This window comes from Panulirus ornatus, chromosome 19 (assembly GCF_036320965.1).
Source record: "Panulirus ornatus isolate Po-2019 chromosome 19, ASM3632096v1, whole genome shotgun sequence".
NCBI classification, from domain to species: domain Eukaryota; kingdom Metazoa; phylum Arthropoda; class Malacostraca; order Decapoda; family Palinuridae; genus Panulirus; species Panulirus ornatus.
The window spans coordinates 67,052,107-67,076,019 of NC_092242.1; the positions used below are offsets into that span (position 1 = coordinate 67,052,107).

The window sequence follows — 23,913 nt, forward strand, 5'->3', positions numbered from 1 at the left end:
CCAGACTCATACTCACCTCCCTCATCCAGACTCATACTCACCTCCCTCAGCTAGACTCATCCATTATATCGACGGCTGTATCCATCCCTCGCTTAGAATCACCACAGCACATGACCCGCGATCACAACCCTGCCTGCCTGCCTTCACTATACCACCTAGTCCCTTCCGTCTGTGTCATCCCAACTCCGTACCGTACACCCATTACCTCCAGCATGACATCGATCATCACCACCGCCACCACAACCACAACGTTCTCCTCTGATCATCACGAGTCCCACGGCCTTCCCCTCACCACTGATCAATGGATGATTATAGATCGCTACGACCCGTCACCATCCGTGACCATAGATCACTGCACTCACTCAGCAGAGCAACGAAGCCAAAAAAAAAAAGAAAAAAAGAAAAAGAAAGAAATCCGGGGAAACTCGCCGCTTCCACCTCTCTCTCTCTCTCTCTCTCTCTCTCTCTCTCTCTCTCTCTCTCTCTCTCTCTCTCTCTCTCTCTCTCTTTCAGCTTGGAAAATATAACTCGGGTGGGGTGGATCCACAAGAGATTTTCCACGGAGTTGGATATATTGTCCCACAATATCACGAACTTCTTTTGCCGGTGTCAGACTATTGAATGGGTAAATTATCCTCGGAAGCTGAGAGGTAAAAAAAAAAAGAAAGGAAAGAGAGAGAGAGAGAGAGAAGAGAGAGAGAGAGAGAGAGAGAGAGAGAGAGAGAGAGAGAGAGAGAGATGAGAGGCGGAACCCAGGGTAAAAGATATCGTCGGGAACATTAACCTAAGGTTGAAATCCACTTCTTTCTATAGCGAGAACCCCGTCTCTCGCAGTCCATCCATTACGAATGGCCCATGCGGTCTTCTGCACTCCTCTTTCCTGACTCCTCTTTGTATCATCACTCCATCACGCTACCGCTTCGCTATCCCTCCTCCTAGTTCTTTATGTACTCAAACCCTCCATCTCCCTCATACAAGCTCAACTAGTCCATCAGTCGACATCTATGCTGCAAACACTCGTATCATCTCGACAGTCCATTTTCTTCGCCTGCTGTGACATCCCCTCCTGTCTCACCTTTATTCCATCCCCTCCTGTCGCACCTTTATCTCATCCCCTCCTGTCTCACCTTTATCTCGTTGCTCTCATCCCCAGAGGCAAGGTTCTTCACCCTGCTCTCTCTCATATCATACGTTATGGAGACATAAAACACCTGCTTCTCCCTCCGACCTCAGCTCAGGATGATATACATAATCCTATGCATATTCTCACGCACGTCCCTAGGTCTTCCAAGGATCCTTTCACCTCCTGCCGCGGCTTTCTTTCAAGAATCTATTTACTCCCATCGCCTTCCGCAACCCGTATTTATCAACATGGTCTCATGCCTTTCTCTGAGTCCGGAGATGCCGCTCGCACATTCTTCTCGACCTTCTACTTCAGGGAAAAACATTTCATTTAACAGATTTATGGCCTCGACAACCTCTCCACACAATACAATGAAATCCCAAAGTGGATTTTCATCCGCTGCAACAGCGTTAGCTCTGTCCAAATGGTGTGTCGTTAGTGTTCACTCACCCCCCCCCCCCTCCTCCCTCTCGACCTGCACCCACCCTCACTCCATGTTTCTCATACGTATTTCATGATATATATATATTCCTTCTAATCCACGTGGAAATGAAACACGATAAGTTCCCAAGTGCACTTTCGTGTAACAATCACATCATCAGGGGAAATACAAGAAAGAAATATGGTCAGTTTATATATATATATATATATATATATATATATATATATATATATATATATATATATATATATATATATATACATATATATATATACATATATATATATATATATATATATATATATATATATATATATATATATATATATATATACATATATATATATACATATATATATATACATATATATATATACATATATATATATATATATATATATATATATATATATATATATACACGTGCCACTTCATCTCTCCTGCTTATGTAGTCACTTTTTCCTCTCCCAGAAGACTCACTATATTTCATTCAAATGATCTCTTGCATCATGTGTCTCCTACCCTCTCCTACTTGACCCAAAATAAATTCGAAACTTTACTAAACCATTCAATAGATTTCCGAAAAAAAAGTTCCCCCTCTCTCTCTCTCTCTCTCTCTCTCTCTCTCTCTCTCTCTCTCTCTCTCTCTCTCTCTCTCATACACACACACACACTTGTAGAAGGAAGGCCAGGATGGTATGAAGCTGTAATTAAGCTTTAGAAGGGAAGATATTGTTTACTTTTTTTTTGTTGTAAAGTGTCTGCACAGTTGGGTTCCAGATTCGCTCTGTTGTTTAATTAAGATTTTTACCGTTTCTTTCATTGTGGCGCCCGTGGTCGTTCTGTAAGGTGTAACGCAATAATGGATTACAGAGGCTACATAGGGTCTTTCCCAGAGAACCCCCCCCCCCACCATCCCCTCCCCCATTAGGTATTTAGTTGTAACATCAGATCTTGAAATTAATCTTAGATCCCCTTTGGCCATATAGATAGATCTCAGAGTAGATTTGACCCCGTTGGTCAAAATCTTTTCCATGTCATATATAAAACAAAAATACAAGATGCAGTCTGTGTGTGTGTGTGTGTGTGTGTGCCAAGGAAAGAAAGAGATGGTAATATGTGTAGATCAGATGCAAAATCATATTTCGTGAGATTAATGAAAACACATGGTTGATGTGTTTGGTTTCGAAGTGGAATGAACTGAGGAAAAGAAATTGGAACAGAAACGAAAATCCAGTTCCATTTGAAGATGAAAAAGTCAAATGAAAAAAAGAAAAAAAGAAAAAAAAAAATATATATATATATATATATATATATATATATATATATATATATATATATATATATATATATATTCTATGAAGGTGCGCGTTCATATACATTTTATTCGTATATATATATATGTATATATATATATATATATATATATATATATATATATATATATATATATATATATATATATATGATACGTCACTCACTGTAAGATCACCATAGAAAACCAGAGTATTTCAATATGCATCCATTCTCTCCTTCAGCCATTGTGATACAGCCAGACTTTCCGAATACATCAGAAAATACATTAAGAGACACAGAGAGACAAGAAAAAGAAAAGAAAATGGAGTGTAGAAAATAGCTGCTGTAGCCAAGGTATCTCTGCCAGTCTCTCATTTTCTTTTTTTGCGGAAGTGCTTACGTCATCAATGTGTGAGACATGACACGGTGTGGTCCGGCAGACTCCTCCCCAGTGATGACGTCAGACTCCTGCCAGCCAGTCATAAACACTGTCGATGGTACGTGAATGGTAACTGGCTGACTGCAGCGCCAATAGAATGCTGCCGACGAACGTAGTCTCATTCGTTAAAAAGGTGAGTGATAACTGTGTTATTGTCATTGTAGAGGAAGGCTTTTATGTCTATCTGTCTACGGGGAAATGAAACACATATTTCTTGTATCTCCCCTGATGATGTGATTATTACACGAAAGTGCACTTGGGAACTTACCGTGTTTCATGTCCCCGTTAACATATAGAAATATACTTGACCACATGCTCATTGTGATCTTTTCCAATATATATATATATATATATATATATATATATATAAAAAAAAAATATATATATATATATATATATATATATATATATATATATATATATATATATATATATATATATATGTTACTATTAACCCTAGTATTATGATTCTAACGTGCTGATGATTTTGTATGTAATCTAGTGATAAAACAAAGGTAAGTAATATGAAACAAATTCTTTCTGAATTTCTGTGTTTCGAAATTCTCCTCATTCGGGTTGGCTGTCTGGTTTTAGAATCCGCCTCTCTCTCTCTCTCTCTCTCTCTCTCTCTCTCTCTCTCTCTCTCTCTCTCTCTCTCTCTCTCTCTCTCTCTCTCTCTCTCTCTAAGTCGATAATGACAGTAATATGATAAAGGAGACACAGGGCGTAATCCCCTGCGACATTGCATGGAGTGTGTCTGCCAAAGCCAATGCCCCATGTTCTGAAAACCGCTTCATCCGGAGCAATGCCCCTTGTCAGGCACACTCGGAGGAGGAGAAGCTGCGTGAGAAGAGAGAGAGAGAGAGAGAGAGAGAGAGAGAGAGAGAGAGAGAGAGAGAGAGAGAGAGAGAGAGAGAGAGAGAGAGAGAGAGAGAGAGAGACCCTCCTTCCCTACATATCATCTCTCGTGTCATTCGCGCTTGACCTCTGCTTCTCTTGCTCCTGCAGTCGTCACAACAGCTTCGTATTATAGCCGTCTTTATACCTGCTGTACAACTCGGTTTTGCTCTCTCTCTCTCTCTCTCTCTCTCTCTCTCTCTCTCTCTCTCTCTCTCTCTCTCTCTCTCTCCCTGGCGCCCACAGAGACAGACACTCATTCACACACACTCTCAACCCTGTTATAACAGCGGCCCACATCGGAATCAGATCCCCTCTCCATCCCCTCAAAACAGACAGTCTCCACTGGATCCTCACCATCTTATAATCATCTAAGATCTATTTCCTCGTTCTCGCCAAATCTATTTTGTTTTTATATATATTTCATCATTTTTTTTCTTCCTCGTAACTTTATCTTTTAATCTCGAGGCGTCTCCACCGTCTTTGTGACGCTGTGTGGATCATGTGCCTTAGTTCATATCATCCAGAAGACCTCGTCTCTCTCCTCCTCGCCTTGTTGACCATCAAAGACTCCACCCCCCCTCCTCACCCCCTCGACTCCTCCCTCGGAAAAATCCTATTCACTGTTTTCACTTTGTCGCAAGTTTTACAGATTTTCGCCTTTGATTTATTCCAAGAGAAAGCGACAAAAAAAAAAAATATTGGATTTCACAACCACACTACACACACACACACACACACACACACACACACACACACACTTCTCCTTCCTTCCTCCCCGCCCCTTCGTTACCCACTAATACGCTGGTCTGCGCCGTTTCCCCATCTCCCCCGAGAGCGCCTCAGCCCCACTCCACAGAACTGGGCTCATGGCATGAATGGGTGGAATTCTTCCTTCCCTCGATCTCTAACTTGCGTGTTTCCAGAGAGAGAGAAAGAGATAACTTGTGAGTTTCCAGAGAAAGATTCTTTTATTTTTACTGTCCGTGTCTCCCATCATGGCACGAATCATATACCTCCTCTTTTTGATTCACCTCAGTTTATTTTTTTTTTTGGCTCATTTTTTTCATGTTCTCCACTGGGAAAAATCTTTTCTCAGTGCTTCAGAACCTTTCTCGGTCACAAACATTGGGTCTTTGAGAGTCTGGCGGTTTCTGGAATTCCAATCACTAACGTCGTATTCCAATTTGATAATTTTGCTTCTCATTTCTACAAAGTATTTCTTTGCTTATTCCCGTTTCATTCATTCGTTACGTCATCGGTCATGGATTGTCACTGTGACACAGAACATTGATTGGTATAGATCATTTCTGTGGATCACTGAGGACTCCCTCTTTTTTTGCTCCACCAGTTTCTGTGACATCATCTTCCGGGGATTCTATGTGTGCTTGAAGCCGGTCATCTCGTACAGTGTGTAATTCATTGTCTACAACACTCCTCTGTTTAGTCTTCCATAGTGTCTAGAGGGATTCACTTAAAGTAAAGACCTTTGCTTAACCTCTCGCAAGAAAACACCTTAGAAATGTATTATTCTCACGGTCGAGCAACACACCCGAATCTCTTTTGTTCTTTGGAGATAGAAGGAACTCTCCTCGGGGTGGATTGCCACATTTATCATGTTCCTTTTAGTTTTTGTAGTTTTAAATGCATTTTTTTTGGGTGGGAGGGGATGGTTTCTAGCACGTCTTGAACACCAGTATCTCAAATTGGAATTTGCATTAGATTTGACTTATTGGTTACTAATGCTGCTCTGTATCTGGGCACCGACCCTCACTTCTGTGCTTCCAGACATTCTAACATTCTCAGTGGTTGTATGTTGACACACACACACACTCTCTCTCTCTCTCTCTCTCTCTCTCTCTCTCTCTCTCTCTCTCTCTCTCTCTCTCTCTCTCTCCCTCTTCATCCCATTTTCCAACATACCCTTTTGCATTATTTCACCCTCCACCATCCCATCCTCATATCGTTACAGAGAAACTCACTCTCTTCACTCACACTGTGAATGTTCCCCTCCAAAGCCAGAGGGAGAAAAGGAATCTTTTTTTTTATTGCCCACTTCCTCATCTCTCATAACTGTCATCCCTTCTCTCTATATATAAAAATTTTCCTCCTCTCTGTAACACAGTAAGCCCCAGGTGGATAAGTTTCCGCCGTTGTATTATTAATCTCTCTGGTGTGTGAGTGTGTGTGTGTGTGTGTGTGTGTGTGTGTGTGTGTGTGTGTGTGTGTTAGGGTCTCCTCCTCTTCCTCACCTCCCCACCCCACCATACCCTATAACGTACCGAACTCATCATTCGATACTCCCTCATAACCCAACAGTGTAACCCTGTAAGTCCACGCCAAGCTTCCGTGACTCACCGCCTCATCATGTGTCCTCATGATCATCTCTCATTTCACCTTTCGATTTTTTTTTCTCAAGCCTCCACTAGGTTTCTAAGTCTCCCGACCTATATAAACATGCTGCACCCTTCACAAGACGCTTAACACCCCTGATCTCGCACGTCACAGTATTCAATATTCTGTCCTGTAATCCATTTACTATCGTTTGCATCATATATTGTCAAGTATATTCTTAAGCTTTCAATTTCATTTAACTCCCAGATACTGTCTCTTGTGATCCAGTGACGGGGTTCGATACTCTAGGAATGTTGATATTGTAATCCCCTTCATTTTGGGGAGACCTCCCTACTATACACGGTCTTCCATTTTCTTTTCCTTTCGTTACTAGAGTTCAACCACATCGCAAACTCTCATCATCGTCATCATTATTTGTTTCATTTATTTCATCTTTGAGTGAGCGATTTCCAGAGAGAGGTACGTTTCCAATCCTCACCAGACAGAAATAGGTGTTCAAGGTATTTCCGAATAAAAAGGCATATACATAAACTGAACTAATAAGTGCAGTGACCTCCCATCACCCCTACGCTAGCCACGGACTGACTGTATCTTTGTCCATCTGAGCATCATTCGTGCCAGTGTCTTTAAGAGCAAGTCGACATCACAGCCTTCAGTTTGAAAGAAGTACAGACACATCCTAAAAACCAGACGACTTCATCTTTCATGTGTTTAGGTGAGCGTCATACTTAAATGACAGCACCGGACTCCTTTGTTTATGAAGCTCTCTTTAAAGGAAAAACATTTCCACCTTAACACTTGTTCTCTCTCTCTCTTCACCAATATAACTCCACTCCTCACACATTCCCTCTGGATCGTTCCCTATCAGATAACTCAGCATTTATTCTTTTAAAACAGAAAAAAAAGAGGAAATATCCCTTGCGCTTCCAGACCTAGACTCTCTCTCTCTCTCTCTCTCTCTCTCTCTCTCTCTCTCTCTCTCTCTCTCTCTCTCTCTCTCTCTCTCTCTCATTTCGTCCCCCTCCTCTCACTCTATATTTATACCAGACTCTCTTGTCCTCGTTGTGACGAGAGGGCAGTAGGAAGAGGGTGTGCTGGTGGGAGGGAGACTCCTCAAGTCTCAATAGTGAGGTCTTCTGTCTAGATGTGTAACATGCATTTTCCCCCTTGATGCGAGCGTTCTTCCCCATCATTGAGTCGTTTCTTATCTGATTAATAAACTAGATGACCTGCGAGTCGGGAGGGCGTGCGTTAAATTCGTCACCCCTAACATCAGCGAGTGCTTGTTATCCTCACATGTACATAATGGATGCGTCAGTAGGTTAAATACCTTCCGTGAATTTACGGCCGGAAAAACAGGCAAGGCCAAATCTCATCCTCGTATTGTTTAATTGAACGGAGGCCTCAGTGTGAAGTGGACGTGGGTTGATTTAATCTCCCAGGCCGTCCCTGAAACACGATTCAGCACGGCACTGTTGATATCAGAGGGACGCACAGTGAGAAAGCATAATATTCAGATACTTGCGAAAAAAATCATCTGTTTCGTAAGGACAAAAAGAAAATGAACAAGTACGAACATACACGAGAACCACAGGTTAGAAGGAAGTGAAAATGATAACTAGTCACGAAGGAAAGGTACGTTGAATATCCCTCCATAACCCGAAAAAATAAACGCCAGTAAATTGTAGTGACAAGCATAAAGGAGGTTCATTAAATTGGCTTCATCTCTGAGTATTGTTGTCCTCTCGGGCCTCCGCATCGGTAACATTATTTGCAGCCAAGAGGAAGCCAGTATCGTCATGACACTTTCCTAGTTTATTACCTGATTTGGCTGCGAGGTTTCTCCCGTCTTGGGCACCTGAGACACATCCAGACCATATGTAGTCGCTGTCAACGTGATACATGTGAACTGTCTCGCCCGCTTGACCCGACCAAAGGATGAGGCCTAGGTGAAGAATCTGCTGGCTGAAAATGTTCATTTCTCAATAGCTCACAGTATGGGTGTTTGCTGTATGTATGTATAATGTGAATATATTAAGCTCTATGTGAGGCAGCTTCTGTGGTTGTGATTATGTTTATCATGTACACCTGACAAAAGAATTATCTTTATAGATGGGTCCGATGGATTTCGAAATGAACACTAAGACTCTTGTTTCGGTAGGGTTATCAAAATCCTTTTCCCGTTGTGTCATATTGTCTAGGACAAAAATGTAAGGATTGTTCATTGGTTGAGATATGGTGCACTTTCAGCTATATGTGTTTGGAAACTTTGTTTTTAGGTCCACTGTTCTTTCAGGCTGGTCGACATCATGACATCCTTCCTTTTAGCCAACGAAGTCCACTGTATTTGAATACTTTCAGATGACTGTTGTCCTCAGCTGAAATATCTTTTCTCTGTAAGTCTGACTACCAAAGCTTTGACATAAGTTGGCTCACTGTCTCACAAAGAATTCTGGACTACGCCTTGTGTCTAAAAATGTCTCGTTTATTAAGTTTTATAGTGGCAGTTGCATTTTTATCTACCGATGTTGAAGGAAGTGTGACCATATTTGTCAAGTTAGAGGAAGGAATAACCATCATTTCAAATGTTTACTTTTATTTGGGATTTTGTTTTCCTGATGATTACAAGGGAAAAAGCTTTCCCCATGGCAGTGTTGTCGGTACCCCAAACATGGAAAGATTAATTCCTGTTTGAACATTGTTATAAATGCGGTTCTTATATGAACAAGGACGTTCTTGACACGAAGTGTTTTTTTTCAAACGTTCATGGCGCCTTTGAATTAATCAGTTTGTGGACACTGGAAAGAATGAAGTAACTCGTTCCCGCGGTAAACATGTACTTAAAAGTAGCGCTTTGCAGTATTCACATTCTGCTCTTGAGATCCTCAGATGTTGCCAGTTGAGACTCTTGGGGCTGTTGAGCACTGCAGCACTTGCAACTTAATGCGTGCAGGCCAAGAGGTTCCTTTGGGCGAGTCTCTTCTGTGCAGGCCACGCCGAGACCGCCTCACATCATGGGTACAAACGCTCACCGCGAAGTTCCCCCGTGGGAGTGTCTCAGTCAACCTTTTCCCCTTCTGAATACCTTCTCCTTTATAATTTGCTGAGTTGCTTCAGTAAAGACCTTCGCTGCTTGTATCCATCTGTCTTCGCCTATGGGAAGCAGAGCGATCGAGACTGCAGCACCTGGCACACTCGTGGTCTCTGTTTACAAGCTGAGAAAGTTTGTCAGGGGTCACGATGACTAACCCCCACACACGCAGTTGCCGAGTGATTCCTCATCCATTTCCTCGGCTGAGTAGAAATTGCTAGCTGCTAGGGTGACATATTATCAGGGAAATGTTTCTTCCTAGTCTGATGAGGGATTTTAATGTTTTATCGTGATTTGTGTTTTGTTTACCAGAGGTTTCCCTGAGAAGGAGATTCATCGTTCAATCCTTGCACCACGATGGTACCGTCGACCTTTGAGCATGAGGGAATGACCCATCAGCATGACGTCAATATGACCCTTCAAGCACAGTGGCTAGATCCATTTAGGTGCGATGGTACACGACTTCTTATGTGACCTGTAAGAGTCAAGTTTAAAGGCTGAGACCATCTTATTCAAGGGCCGTCCCGTCATGCACGAGGTTATAGTTAAGCATTTCTCGGCAAGGATAGAACACACACACGTCAGGCCATCCACACACACACACACACACACACACACATTGGCTTAGCCTAGACGCACTTATATTCGGGGGGTAACATTTCTCATTTGCCAGTATCGCTATTCAAGTTGAAATCCTCAGTAACCATTTCATTTATTCGTTTTTTGGTTACTATTTTGTCATATTTCACGACGATCGTGGGTAGACAACAGCAGTCATCGTGCCTCCACAAATGGTCATGTGTATCAAAGATGGCGTCCGTGGCTTCCAACAACTGCAATTAGGGAACCGATGACTCGGCTCTGGCGCCTGGAATGGTCTGCCGGATGCGATCTACACATCATCCACCCCGCAACTTAATCCCGTAACTTCACCCCGGGAATCGGCCACTTGGAAATCATAACCCCCCAACCCCACTCCTTCTCCCACCCAGACTCTGCGAAGAAATCCTTCCGGCTAAGCTGCAAATTTCGTACGCATTTTACCCCAGGGTCGAACGTAAAGTTGCTGAACATGGCCAATAAACCTCAATGTGTACCATGAGAATATCTTCATGATCGGAGGAGCAGTGAGGGAGGTATCTATGAGGGACGATAGCACAACTTCAGATGGGCAAAGAACTGAGAGTTTTGGTTCCTTGATCCGTAGTAATACGCCTCCCTCACTGCCGCCACGAGTAACCCTCAGGACCTAATAAAGGATGAGATGAACACGAGAGAGGGTGAGGGTGGGATGGTGGGAGGAGGTTAAGGAGAAGATGGGAGGGAAGAATTGAGAGGGAGATCAGATAGAAGGGATAGAAGGCACAGGATGAAGTAGAAACTGGAGGAGGAGGAATGTGGGGGAAACGATGAAGTGGAGACGGGAGGACGGGTCGGAACTGGAAACGGGAGAGCGATGAATTGCGGCGGAGATTTGAGTGAGGGGTTGTGGTCCAGACGAAGCTGAGGGGAGGCTCAGGTGAAGATGGAGGGGTGGAATAGTGTGCGGAGAGGTTAAGCAGGACACAGGAGGGGGTGGAGACGGAGGAGTGAGGATAGGTGAAGGTGGAGACGGAAGGGATGGCTTCCGTAAAGGAGACGGGTTGATAGAACGAAAGTGGGAGACGGGAGTAGGGGGAGGGGGGTTAAATCGTACAGGAGAGAGGGTAATGGGTTGAGATGGAGACGGGAGGAAGGACACAGGACGAATAAATTGAAATGGTTGTGAAGGAAAATTTATTGTAGTGAACTGCATACGAAGGGGAGGCTCTGAGGGGCAGACTAGGAAGAGACGTTAAGGTGGAGTGGGGAAAGGTTGAAGTGGAAACTTGAGAGGGATCGATGAAAGAGGAGGTGAGGCGGAGATGGAAAGGACATGATGCTAAAGTGAGGAATGAAGATACTTAAGCGGAAACGGGAAGGGCGTGTGATGGAGAGGCCACAAAGTGGGGAAGAGAGAGAAGAGGCGAGACGGAGATAATGAGGAATAAGATGGATATGAGATGGAGGTGTTTACAGTCGCAGACGATGGTCAGAGTCTGAGGTGGAGATGATTTAGACAGGGTTCTGGTGGAGATGGGTGGATGGAGCAGGTGCATGTAGAATCGAGAGGAGTACTTATGAGTAATAAGTAAGATATTTTTGCCCAATGACAGGGCCAGCGCGTGGCGATCACCGCAAGGGTTACGGAGAACGAGTCATGTGAATGACGCGTTGTCATGTCATGTGTGAGATGGAGAGATTGTGTGTTTGTAGGGCTGAATGCCAGGAACCCACTTGACGGCCAGAGGCTATAAATGAGGGAGGCAGGAAGGGGAAATGAACACTAGAGGCAGATGAGACCGAGGCAGATGTCTCAGTGATCCTACATTTGCTGTAGGGTAAACCATACAAACTCCCACGTCGTTTGCAACCATGAATCTTACTCAGAGTTTGTCCCTCTGTAATTAAACCACGGTCAGACGACGGACCAACGGTGAAATATTGCCCTCGGTGGGTTAGTTTGAAGTTAGGCTGCTCAGTTGCTGTTGTTGTTTTTATTCAGTTCTCCCCCACTAAATTATCCACTTCTTGGAAGTTGAGCCAACTTACAGTCTATCAGGATGATGAATTGACCCTTGCCTCCCAGTATAAATGCCAGGCCTCGTATCCCATGCATTACCCCTCCCGTAAATTGATGGAGTTTGCCAACAGTGTGTGTGTGTATATATATATATAACCCATTCCCTCGCTCAGAATTTGGCGGCCTCATTTCAGAGGGAGACATCAGGGCCTCAGACGTGGCCACTGTGCCATCAGCTTAAGACTTTCATACGGACAAGCTTCCGCAGAAACTTGGGTTATTTATTTTTCACACTTTCGGTACACGTCTGTCTAAGTAGCCCTCTCACCACCGACCAGGTCCGTTCCTCGAGAGGGATCTCGGTTATAGAGTATCAGGAACCTAATGTCATCGTCACTCAACCCTCTTTCTCCCCCTGCACCCCACAGGGAAAGAGATCCAGTTTTAGGGTTTATGTTTCATTAGCGTCCCATCCTTCAGCGCTGGTGTCTCTCGTATCCCTTACTGTAAACCCCTTCACTCTCTCTCTCTCTCTCTCTCTCTCTCTCTCTCTCTCTCTCTCTCTCTCTCTCTCTCTCTCTCTCTCTCATAAACCCTGACAGTGAGAAAGCGGAAAAAAGAGAGAGAAATCAAGCCCCGTGGGTACGTAGTTGGTGTCAGCTGAGCTGCTGTCTCATTCTTCTGGGGCTGTCAGGATGGTAGCCAAGCTGAAGAAAAGGGAAGGAAGCTGCAGTCCATGTTTTCTGGCGGGAAACTCCTGAAAGGCTGTGTCCTGCCCAGAGGAAGGAGGAGGGTAGAGATGAGAAAGGGGTACATCTCTCTCTCTCTCTCTCTCTCTCTCTCTCTCTCTCTCTCTCTCTCTCTCTCTCTCTCTCTTGCTTCTCTTACATTAGAATATGTATTTTAGGACAGCGGATAACATCTGTTCCAAGTAAAGCCAATATATATAAAAAAGAGTTTTACAAGGATAATTTACCACACATAGAGCAAAGGACAACGTTCACATATATATTTTTTCACGTTGCGAATATTCAGTCTGGTTTACTTCACGTATATGAAGTGTAGGGAAGAGAAACCCACCTAGTAAGACGCCAGAATGAATTCAGAATCACGAGGGATGAAGGAGACTCATCTCTCACCTGCTCTGTGTATAGGTGGTAATAATCTGTTGTACAACTCTTTTTTTTTTTTCAATCACATTTTTCATAGTAGATTCACCATTGTCTCCTTGTACTTGGCATCAAAAAAAGTAGTTCTCCGAGCGATCCAGCGATCTTTAAAACTTTGGAACGATGAAGCACACAAATTTCCCGTCGTGGAAATCATTGCGTTTATAGAGCCATATAATATCGCGTGGAGGAGGAGGACGTCCCTTCTTTCGTCTCACGTCGATATGTTTCTCAGGTGCGCAAAGGTTGGCCTCTATACTGCTCTCGTCTTCTTTATAGGATTGGAACACTTTTTTTGGAGGGGAGTTCGAAGTTGATCCTCATATCTTCAGCCGTCTATACGTCGATGACTCTTTGCCAAGTTACATTGACGACATCACTGTGTACAGCATCCGAAGTACCTTTTTTTCTTAATATTTCTTAGGATTTTCATCATGCTATAACCTATACGTGATATGCAAAATTGATGACGTGATGGAAACTGGTCACCAGGTTTTCACATTGATCAAGACGCGACTGAATCGAGGATGTTATTATTACCCCAGGCTGGTGTAGCCACAGCCTGATGAAGGAAGGGATATTAATCCAACTCAACCATCTGCCTCACTTCCTGATCCCCTCCCTGTATCAATCACTGAACTCATGGTACAGTACGGTACTATCTTGCTGTATTTAGATCTTTATTCATTGCTTTGGGCTGGACTGTACACCACACCCCTCACTCTGAAGTCTTATCATTTCATCATTTGCAGTGTTGGTGTGGTGGTACAAGGAAGTGAAATTTGTCTCGTTTTCTGAACTGTCGGTTCTGATCACATCCAGATTCCGCGTTGGATTATTTGGTTCAGTGGAGAAACGTTGTCAGTGAAACGAAAAGCCTAGGTGGCACGGTAGAGGCCTCTGGGGAGGCAGGGGACGCACAATGGTTGTTAGGGAGAGAATGGGAGGTTGATGTATCAACCATTACTGGAATGGACCCACCAAAGATAAAACTGAGAACAAAGAGAAGGGAAGAAAGCCAATCAAGGTGAGTCTAGAGATAAGAACCACCCAAAAGTTTTTGACATAGTAAGGTCTCTATCGTATGATTCCCCCGAAGTTCCTCAGATAAGAGGACCAGATATAAGTGATGTAAGACAGGCTGCTGCTCACGGACCGACCTCGTGTGGAGAATAACCCACACATGATGATGATGATGATGATGAGAGATAAGACTGTAAAGCTCAAAAGCCTAAAGGGAGTTGAGAAGAGATTTAAAGAACCCGCAAACACTATTGATCAAAGCAGTAGGACGATAGATGAAGAGATTACAGTAGTCACCCTTTAGAATGGGTTGTACTAATGCATGTACGTACCTTTGACGATTTATATTTTTTCGTTGTTGCTTTTTTAAGCCAAAGCTGAAAGAACGAGTCAGACACTTGCATGATAGGGGGACATTCTTTCAATATACAAGGAAATGTTTCGATTCGATCCTTGAATAATAAGAAGGAACAGAGCGTCTGTTGTCCTTTGCTTGCCCTGCTTTCGTATGTATTCCTTTTCCTCTCATTCTTTCAGATTTACAAGATATCTACTGTTGCTTCATCACACACAGTTGTGAGGATACCCCGTTGTCCCATCAATGCGAGACGTTACACCTTCCTTCGAGTACAGAGAGCTGTACCTTCCTCATGGATCAGTGAAACTGGCTGCAGTAAAACTGCTTAGGAAATAGTTTTCATGGGATGGGCTAGGTGCCCATCGTGCCATAAATCAGTCACGAATCGACGAGTTTATGTGAATTTAGATTGGCTCATTACAAAGTTCACTTGCACTGGGGGGGGGTCTTCTTATCTTCCCGAAGACAGAAGTGCAGGATGGTGCATAGTGTCCCCCAGTCTTTAATATGAGTCTCTGATACATCAATGTAGGTCCATATCCCTGATACATTAGTGTAGGTCCATATCCCTGATACATCAGTGTAGGTCCATATCCCTGATACATTAGTGTAGGTCCCTATCCCTGATACATCAGTGTAGGTCCATATCCCTGTTACATTAGTGTAGGTCCATATCCCTGATACATCAGTGTCGGTCCATATCCCTGATACATTGGTGTAGGTCCATATCCCTGTTACATTAGTGTAGGTCCCTATCCCTGATGCATCAGTGTAGGTCCCTATCCCTGATACATCAGTGTAGGTCCATATCCCTGATACATTAGTGTCGGTCCATATCCCTGATACATTGGTGTAGGTCCATATCCCTGTTACATTAGTGTAGGTCCCTATCCCTGATGCATCAGTGTAGGTCCATATCCCTGATACATCAGTGTAGGTCCATATCCCTGATAGAGTAGTGTAGGTCCATATCCCTGATACATCAGTACAGGTTCATATCGTCGGTGTCGGTAAAGAAGTCCACATCGAAAACTCCTTAGGGTAATATATTCACTGGAATGAACTTTATACATCATGTAGATTACGTTACTGAGATAAGCTAGGCACGAATATGCATTCTCCTGTTCCGTAGTGGTGTTCGTGGTGTGTCGTTCCGTGATGCACTGTTCCAGGTGTTCCAGCAGGAGCTCATTAGCTACTGTCTCGTGATGACGTGCCAAAGGGAGTGTTTCTCTCCAGCCAACGTCCCGGGATTACCTGTGTCGAGAGGGGTCTCGAACCATTGTCTCGACGCGACATGTGGCAAACGGAGCTACCGTTCCGTGACGACTACATGGACGGGAGACTCGAACCGTTGTCGTCATCTGGGGATGATTCTTGCCGATCAGAGAGTCACAAACTACGACTGTTATGTCACGCTTTTACTGAGGTACAAAGAACCATGTTTAACCCCTAGTCTAGCTTGACCCGTATCATAACAACTACAGACGGATTATGTACAATACATCCGTCATAGAATTATGATACAAGGATATCCATGATGGAACATTGGGACAAGATATATGCCCGTATAAATCACAAGTCTGCATTCACCAGGGCTCAATAATCCACCGTGGATTACGTCCGGTAATCTGGTCGTATGTATTCATCGTTGCGTCAGTAGAGTGTAACGTAATTTGCAAATTGATTTCCTGATGAGATACGTTCATATCCCCCACTGCTAATCCTGCCCTCATTTGTTGTTCTCTTTGTGATCTGATCAGTTCTCCTGCCCTGGATTTCATCATGTCGTGTCTGACGCGTTTGACATTGCGCAAAATAAAAGAGACGTATTAAGTCAATCATCTTATCACAAATCTGCCGTGATCAATGTCTTTGTCACTGTTGTATCAGTACCTGGAAATTCGTTCCGGTAGAGCTGCGTGGCTACATGAACGATGTTTAATTAGAGCTTTCCGATAACGAGATTTTCAGATTTTCTTTTATAGGGAGTGAAAATAAAAAAGGAAAAAAAGAATAGGTGAATAAAAAGCCAATGACCTTGTTCTAAAGCGTGACCTTCATGCAACAACTTTTGTGAAACGAAACTCTAATGCCCAACAAACCCCGTTCGAGACGCGCCTTTCAAGCAACAGTTGACACAGAGCTGACGCTCTTGACAACCACTGTCTCCACACTCTCGCATTCCGCCATCAGGCATGACCAGTAGCCACAGACCTAACAGACCCCCCCCCCAAGCTGTATTGGCTGTCCGGCAGGCCACCTTCAAATATACAAGCGCCCCTCCCACTGTGATAGACGGGCCTTATGCATGTCCCCAGAGGAAGCTTTTACTCCACATCAATTTTCCTGGGCGAGCGTGCCACACACCAGACGGCAGGAGAGGAACAAGCGTCCGGGGAAATATAAATAAGTAGGAGGTTCTGTCGGCGCCCGAGAGGCGGGTGAGCGGGAGGGAGGCGCCGTCTTGTTGCTCTACTTCAGCGCCTCCTGCAGTCCTTTCTCCTGTCGTCGCTCAAGTCTGTTGCCGGGCAGGACCTTGTTCCTCAGGCGGTGATTGAAGGCTTGTGTTTGAACTGCTTGAGGCAGTTTCGTTCCTTTTTTTTTACCTCTTCCAAGGATGTCTTTACCTCATCACAGCTTTCTCATGCGCAAAAATTCTGCGGCGTTGAGACATAGACTACTGGTAGACAGAGGCAAGAAATGTCTTCAACCCATAGATACGCCATGCATTCTCTGCACACACACACACACACACACACACACACACACACACACACAACACTCTTTATGACCTGTGGTCCCGACTGGTGGACGAGGCCAGCTTCCTGAGTGTTGCAGGAGCGTCATAAGGATTAGAAGGATTCCTGCGCCAGGGAGGTGAAGTACGGTGTGTCCATGTATTCAAGAACGAACGATGATCGCCGAATATTAATTTCCTTATCGTTTTCTACGTCCGACATCTGCCATCTTCATATCTTCCATCTTCGGGTCTACGATCCATCATCGCTTCATATATCATGAACACACGTATGACCTCAGGCATGTAGAAGAAGAAGTCTAAGTTAATTGATTGTTTCAGAAAAGATGTCTGGCTTTTCGCAGGGAACCGTGGGGCATCTTCTGGGGTGTGTTAGTTGGTAGACTGATGGCAGAAAATTAGTGGAAGGTCCGAATATAATTAAGATCGAAGCATGTTATCATTTGGGTACATAGCGTGATTTTTGGGGTCGTTTTTGTGTTCTTATCAGTAAAGGATAACTGATAAAGGAAGATAAGTTTGTACATCAGCAGTTATTGGTAAACGTTTGTGACCTAGTCGGTATACTGTAGGTACATACGAGCTGTAGAAACACGTGTTTTTATCTTCTTTTTATTTCAATATAAGTCTTACATTTCGTTGTACCGTACACTTGATTTAAAGTCATTTCCAGTACGACAGTACGACCCTTGATCCTTCAGAGTTAAGAGTCAGAGGCAAGTCTACCATACCCAAGGGTCGTATCGTCTTGTTAAAGGTTCGTGCCGTCGTGCTCAAGGGTCGTACACCGTCGTGTCAGATGTTCGTACAGTCGTGCTCAAGAGTTATACACAGTCGTACTTAAGAGCCGTGCACCAATGAGTCCTGAAGGGATAAACCTCCCAATCCATTATGAAATCTTGAAAGGGTCAGACGGTCGTGCCTCAAGGGTCGTGCCTTCGTGCTCAACTGTCGTACCGTCGCGCTCAAAGGGGTCGTATACCGTCGTGCTCAAGAGTCGTACACCGTCGTCACTCCCAACCCTCCTTGAAGTCTTGGAGGGCAAAAGTTTGCAAAATGAGTAACATAAAAGATGCTGCCAAAGGGGAGACTCTTTAACACCCTCACCATACTTAATAGGATGATGGTGATGCACCTCTGGGCCGGAGAGCCAATTGGGCATACTTCTGCTCCCTTGCGAACGCAGTGGTTCCGGCATCCCCGCTAGAATTAATACACGTATAAGGTATTTATAATAACCGCTTGCCATGTAGCCACCTTCATTTTCTCTTGGCCGTCAGTAAAAAGATAGTCGAAAATACCTTTACCGACCGCCTTTAGAATTACCGCGACACGTCCTTCACTACTCTCTGGGAATATGGATTTGGTACGCTCCTCAAAAAGGCAGCCAGAAGGAGACAGAAACGAAGCGACCGACGGTCCAAAATGAACTTGATAAACAAACACCATCCTTCTCACCCCTACTGAGGGGACAAGAGGGGAACCATTAGCCCAGTACAGGAAGCTCATAGTTCCAGCATGTTAGTAAAAGAGTCTCAGCTGTTTCCTCGTCTCCTGACTTTAGTAGCAGTGAGTCAATAGCCACTTGAAGTCCAAATCACTTACGGTACGATGGGAACGTTTAGTTGAAAGGACGAAAGTTAATGTTTGACTCCGGCTTTTAAATGAATGGGATCGCGAAGTAACTGAGTGATTTGCATAGGTGTTACAATTCACTATTCCTTGGTCTTGCTGTGTACACACACACACACACACACACACACACACACACACACACACACACACACACACACACGATGTACATCGAGGTACCGCCTTGGAACAAAGAACGACTTCTTTGGTACACACCCACTGTCTAATGGACATATAGGACGTATCATGATATTCCCCGGCCGCTTCATATGCCCTAGTTCAGCTTATTGACTGCACGTCACTCCCTGTATAGCACATCGCTCCAATTCACTCTAGCCCGTGAACGCCTCACATCCAAGTTGAGGCACCGAATACTCAAAGCTTCCTTCACTCCTTCCACCTCTTCCTAAATCTCCTATTTCTTCCTTCCAGCTCCGACATGCATTCTTTCTTCGCATTCTTTCTTCACTCTTCATCTCCATATGACCAAGCCATTTCTGCACACCTTCTTCAGCTTTCCTCATAATCAACCCACCTCCCAGCCAGGCCTGCTTGATGTTACACCGCAAGGGGAGAGTTACCCTTGGCATTTGATGAGAGAGTAGAGTCTTGTCAAACAGCTTTAAAAAAGCTTGAAGGGATTCTATCATGTTCCTGCTACTGAGTGTAGTGTAGCCTTCAAGCTTAAAAGTGTCCTGGAAGATGTATATGTATATATGTAAATGGAATATGATAAGATACTGTCATTTTAACTCATTTGAAGAGGAAAGATATTTTACTGGCATTCGAGACGTATTTCTATGAAAAATTCTCCTCCAACGTAATCTTAAACTTATTTTCCTCCACACCTTATCTTGACCTTTGACCTAAAGACAAACGACTGCAAAGTCATTGACAAGGAATGCCGCTGCAGAGCTCCAAGGGAACCATTAATAGGTTTCTGGCGTTGCGCTCACTGCTTCACTAATTGTTCCCTGTTTAATGCAGTTAACATCAAGGTCATCGGCACAATGGGACATTCCTGCATTCGCTTTAGACTTTCAGCAACAAATATTCATTAAGAAAAGAAGAAAACAGCTCACGTAAAAGATGAAAGGAACGTACGTGGCGATATTAAATTCCCGAGATTTTTTGGTATCTTTGTCGTGATTTAGACTTCCTCAGATTCGTTGTCTGTTCCATGAGGGTGGATCAACCACGTACAGGTTCTCGAATCACTCATGCATATCCTCAGCCCAAACCCAGTGTATTAAAGTAATTCACTGGCTTTAACATTTACGTAATTCCTAGTTACCTTCTCAATACCACAGAGCGAGACTAACGTCTCCTTCTTCCATACCATACATCTACACATGAAACGTTCCCTTTGCATCGGAATATATACAAGAAACGTTTCAATTACTTCGGAATCCGTACGCGAGATGCTTCCTTACGTCGTAATCCATACAAGAAACGTTCCCATTACATCGGAATCCAAACATGAAACGTCCACATTGCGTCGTAATCTAACCAGAAAACGTTTCCATTACATCGGAATCTGTACAAGAAACGTTTCAATTACTTTGGAATCTGTACGCGAGACGCTTCCTTACGTCGTAAGCTATACACGAAACGTTCCCATTACATCGGAATCCAAACGTGAAACGTCCACATTGCGTCGTAATCTAACCACAAAACGTTTCCATTACATCGGAATCTGTACACGAAACGTTTCCATAACATCAGATATCAAACCAATCATTCCTCCATCCCATAATAAAAACCTCTGAAGGGAAGACGTGAGCATTAATTCCAGAGCCCATGTTTTGAAATTTCATTCAGTAAGTTAGATTCGAAACACCTTCGTTATTCTTAAGTCCAGCGAGGTATCACGATCCCTTTTTCCTCTCCATCATCTCGAAACTGTGGCCTGATGTTAAGGGGTTATAGATCCTTCACCAACCCCCCCTCCCGCGTGAAACCACCATTGTGCGGGTGTAGCAAAGCGAACCTTTCATTCTCGGAAACGCATTCATTGGTGTAGTTTACGTCACCGACATCTAAAGAAATGCTTTAGAAAAACCCAACCACAGGTTCATTCCACGTCATAACCCTTAAACCTGAATCGTGTTCCCACGATCTTAAAGAAACATTCGAGTCAGGAAACCATTAGTTTCCAGACATGGGAGATCTGGGAGGCGATGTCGCCGCTCGCCGTGGTATCAGACTGGAATTTTCTGTCTCAAAAAAGGAGAATGTAACTTTCATGTCCTTTTTTTTTACCATGATTTCACTTATTCATTTTTGTGTCCATTTCAAAGACGGAGACGAATAGGCTAACAGTTTTTCTTATCGAGATGGTGGAAAGTCTTTCTCTCAAAAAGTGTCAGGTCGTAAACTCTAGGTAAGACATGGAGAGGAAGAGAGAGATCCAAAACTTCACAGTATAGGAATAGAAGCATCAGATGTCACACCTGTTCACCTTAGACCTCCCAACAGCCACACAGTAATCAAGTAACGTAGTAGCTTCCCTGATTTTAAGTAGTCTAGCCGAAGGCGCACCAAGGAGCAACCAACTGTAGCGAGAGAAGCCGAAGTAACAGCTGTAAAAGAGGGAAAGTGAACCAACACTTTAGTGGTGCTGAAGTAGGTAAACTTTCCAGTTCAGACTTAGGGAGTTGATACGTAAGTTGAATTATTTTGGACTCCGTTCTGATATACACTGAAGGCAAGAACCTCCATAGATGTGAGAGCATACAAAGACTGCTCAATTCATGGAATAATTAGAGCAACTGTTCACAAGGAAAAAGAATGGCGTCTGAATACGACTTCCAGTTTCTTGGATGCAGACGTAGCTATTTATGTAATGTGTAATGTAGGGTTTCCAAGAGAGGAAAAACGTATTGAGTCGTGGATATGCACATCCATTAAGAGAGATGGGAAAGTTTTGAGGGATTTCATGAAAAGAGATGGGCAGACATTGAGTTCTAGAGACATTAAACTTAACGAGATTGCGTCTGTTTGAGAAATCCTGTTCAAGTATGAGTTTATAGAAGTTGTGACGAGACGAGATGCAATTCGAGCAAAATAGGATAGATTTTAATTAGATCTAAGAATGGATTATCCAGTCGTCAACGTCTGAATATATCTGGTTCTCTGTACCTGTGCATGTTTAATAGAGAAAGGAAAGTTATGGTTCTAAACAGCCGAGAAATAGACGAGCAAGCACAGACGCAGGTTCAGAAACATATAAGCCATCTGGTATATATATGTATAGGTCTTGCTTGTGTCCTTCGAGGGGAATGCTTTTTAGACTGCACGAAAAGAGATAACAGGACTGGACATAGGATTAGCTGTAGAGGCACCATGGTTGAGGAAGAGTTAGTCGTCCAAGATAAAGTAACAGGGAAAAAAGGGGAACCAAAAGTGAATTGCTTTGTCAGGGGAAGAGACAGTGTTAGTATCGACAGAACGGATCAACAGAGGAAATTATTTCACGTTAGAAGTTGTGAGTGACGGACGTGTCTGGCTAAAGATTAGATAGATCCATCAAAGGATGGAGAGGAGAGAGGTTGTTGGACTTCCTCTGAATATAAAAATGGAACGCTTCGCCTCACGGGTAATACACTTGCAATAATTACAGGCAGAGATGAAAGCTGAATGCGGGGCTCAGGAAGGAAGAGTGTTTTTCCGGTACGATAGAACAGGCCACTTGCCCGGATGGCCTCCGAACAGGAGCGGTTGAGCGGCGATTTCGTAGAGGGAAAAATTTCCCAGCAGACGCCGTACAGACACATGCCACAGTATCTTTTTTATCAGTTTCTATACGATCTTCCATCTCGTCTTCACATGCAGCTCTCAGTAACAAAGGTACTCTTGCCCTGTTCCCAATACTATCGCCGTACTGCTCCACCTTCTTCACACTATCTGCATCCAACTCATCATCAGAGTCATCCTTCAACCCCTCGTTTCCCTCGCTGCTTCTGTCATCACACGACCCCTTTTGCTCATTCCTCCCTCCTCCGTTCATTGTCCTCTGCTTCCACTAGGTCTTCTCTTCGCGAGGCCAACCTTGTTCTCTTGGTGTATCTCTTCCTCCCGTCATTATCCACGTCGCCATCTCTCTCTCTCTCTCTCTCTCTCTCTCTCTCTCTCTCTCTCTCTCTCTCTCGCTCGCTCGCTCTCCTCTGCTCTGCTGTGCAGTACACCGTAATGGACGCCAGTGTTAGTCTTCGGGGCCAAAGTGTCTTCAATCAGCTTCCTCCTAACCTCTCAAATTACACCTCTCCCGCTGTGTGCGTGTGTGTGTACCGACACTCAGCCTCGTCTTCCCTCACCACCCTCGTTCCCTCAGAGTAATCTCTTCCCTGACCAAATGTCTTCATAATCTTGCCTCCCTCTTATCTCGAACCGCTTCAACAACTTCTACCCATCCCTTTTTTTTCTTCTTACTCACCCTCCCTCACATCTACATCTATCTCTATATGTCTACCTATACTGGGCCCCTATCTTCACATTGCAGTCCTTTATCTTCTTTATCTCCTTGAAGCCTTATCGTCCGCACACCATCCCTTTACTTGACCTTTATTCATATATATATATATATATATATATATATATATATATATATATATATATATATATATATATATATATATTCTTAATATACATCTGTCGAAACACCTACCCAACCCATTACCGTTCCTCTTCCATTCCCGTCCCATCTTGCCATCGCCCTACCACCCA

At 43.8% G+C, this 23,913-nt stretch overlaps 1 protein-coding gene across 9 annotated transcripts in view; it reads left to right on the forward strand.

Moving 5' to 3' along the window:
* The window catches only part of Fife (regulating synaptic membrane exocytosis protein fife), a 434,397-nt gene that overhangs the window by 269,467 nt on the left and 141,017 nt on the right, over positions 1 to 23,913 (forward strand). For all 9 annotated transcript variants that reach the window (XR_011714138.1, XR_011714139.1, XM_071674263.1 and 6 more), the window contains exon 2: positions 3,104 to 3,433. Coding sequence is in view for 1 of the 9 variants with exons in the window: in XM_071674270.1 (XP_071530371.1) it covers positions 3,398 to 3,433 (36 nt within the window). In the remaining 8 variants the exon portion in view is untranslated. The remainder of the gene's footprint in view (positions 1 to 3,103; positions 3,434 to 23,913) is intronic.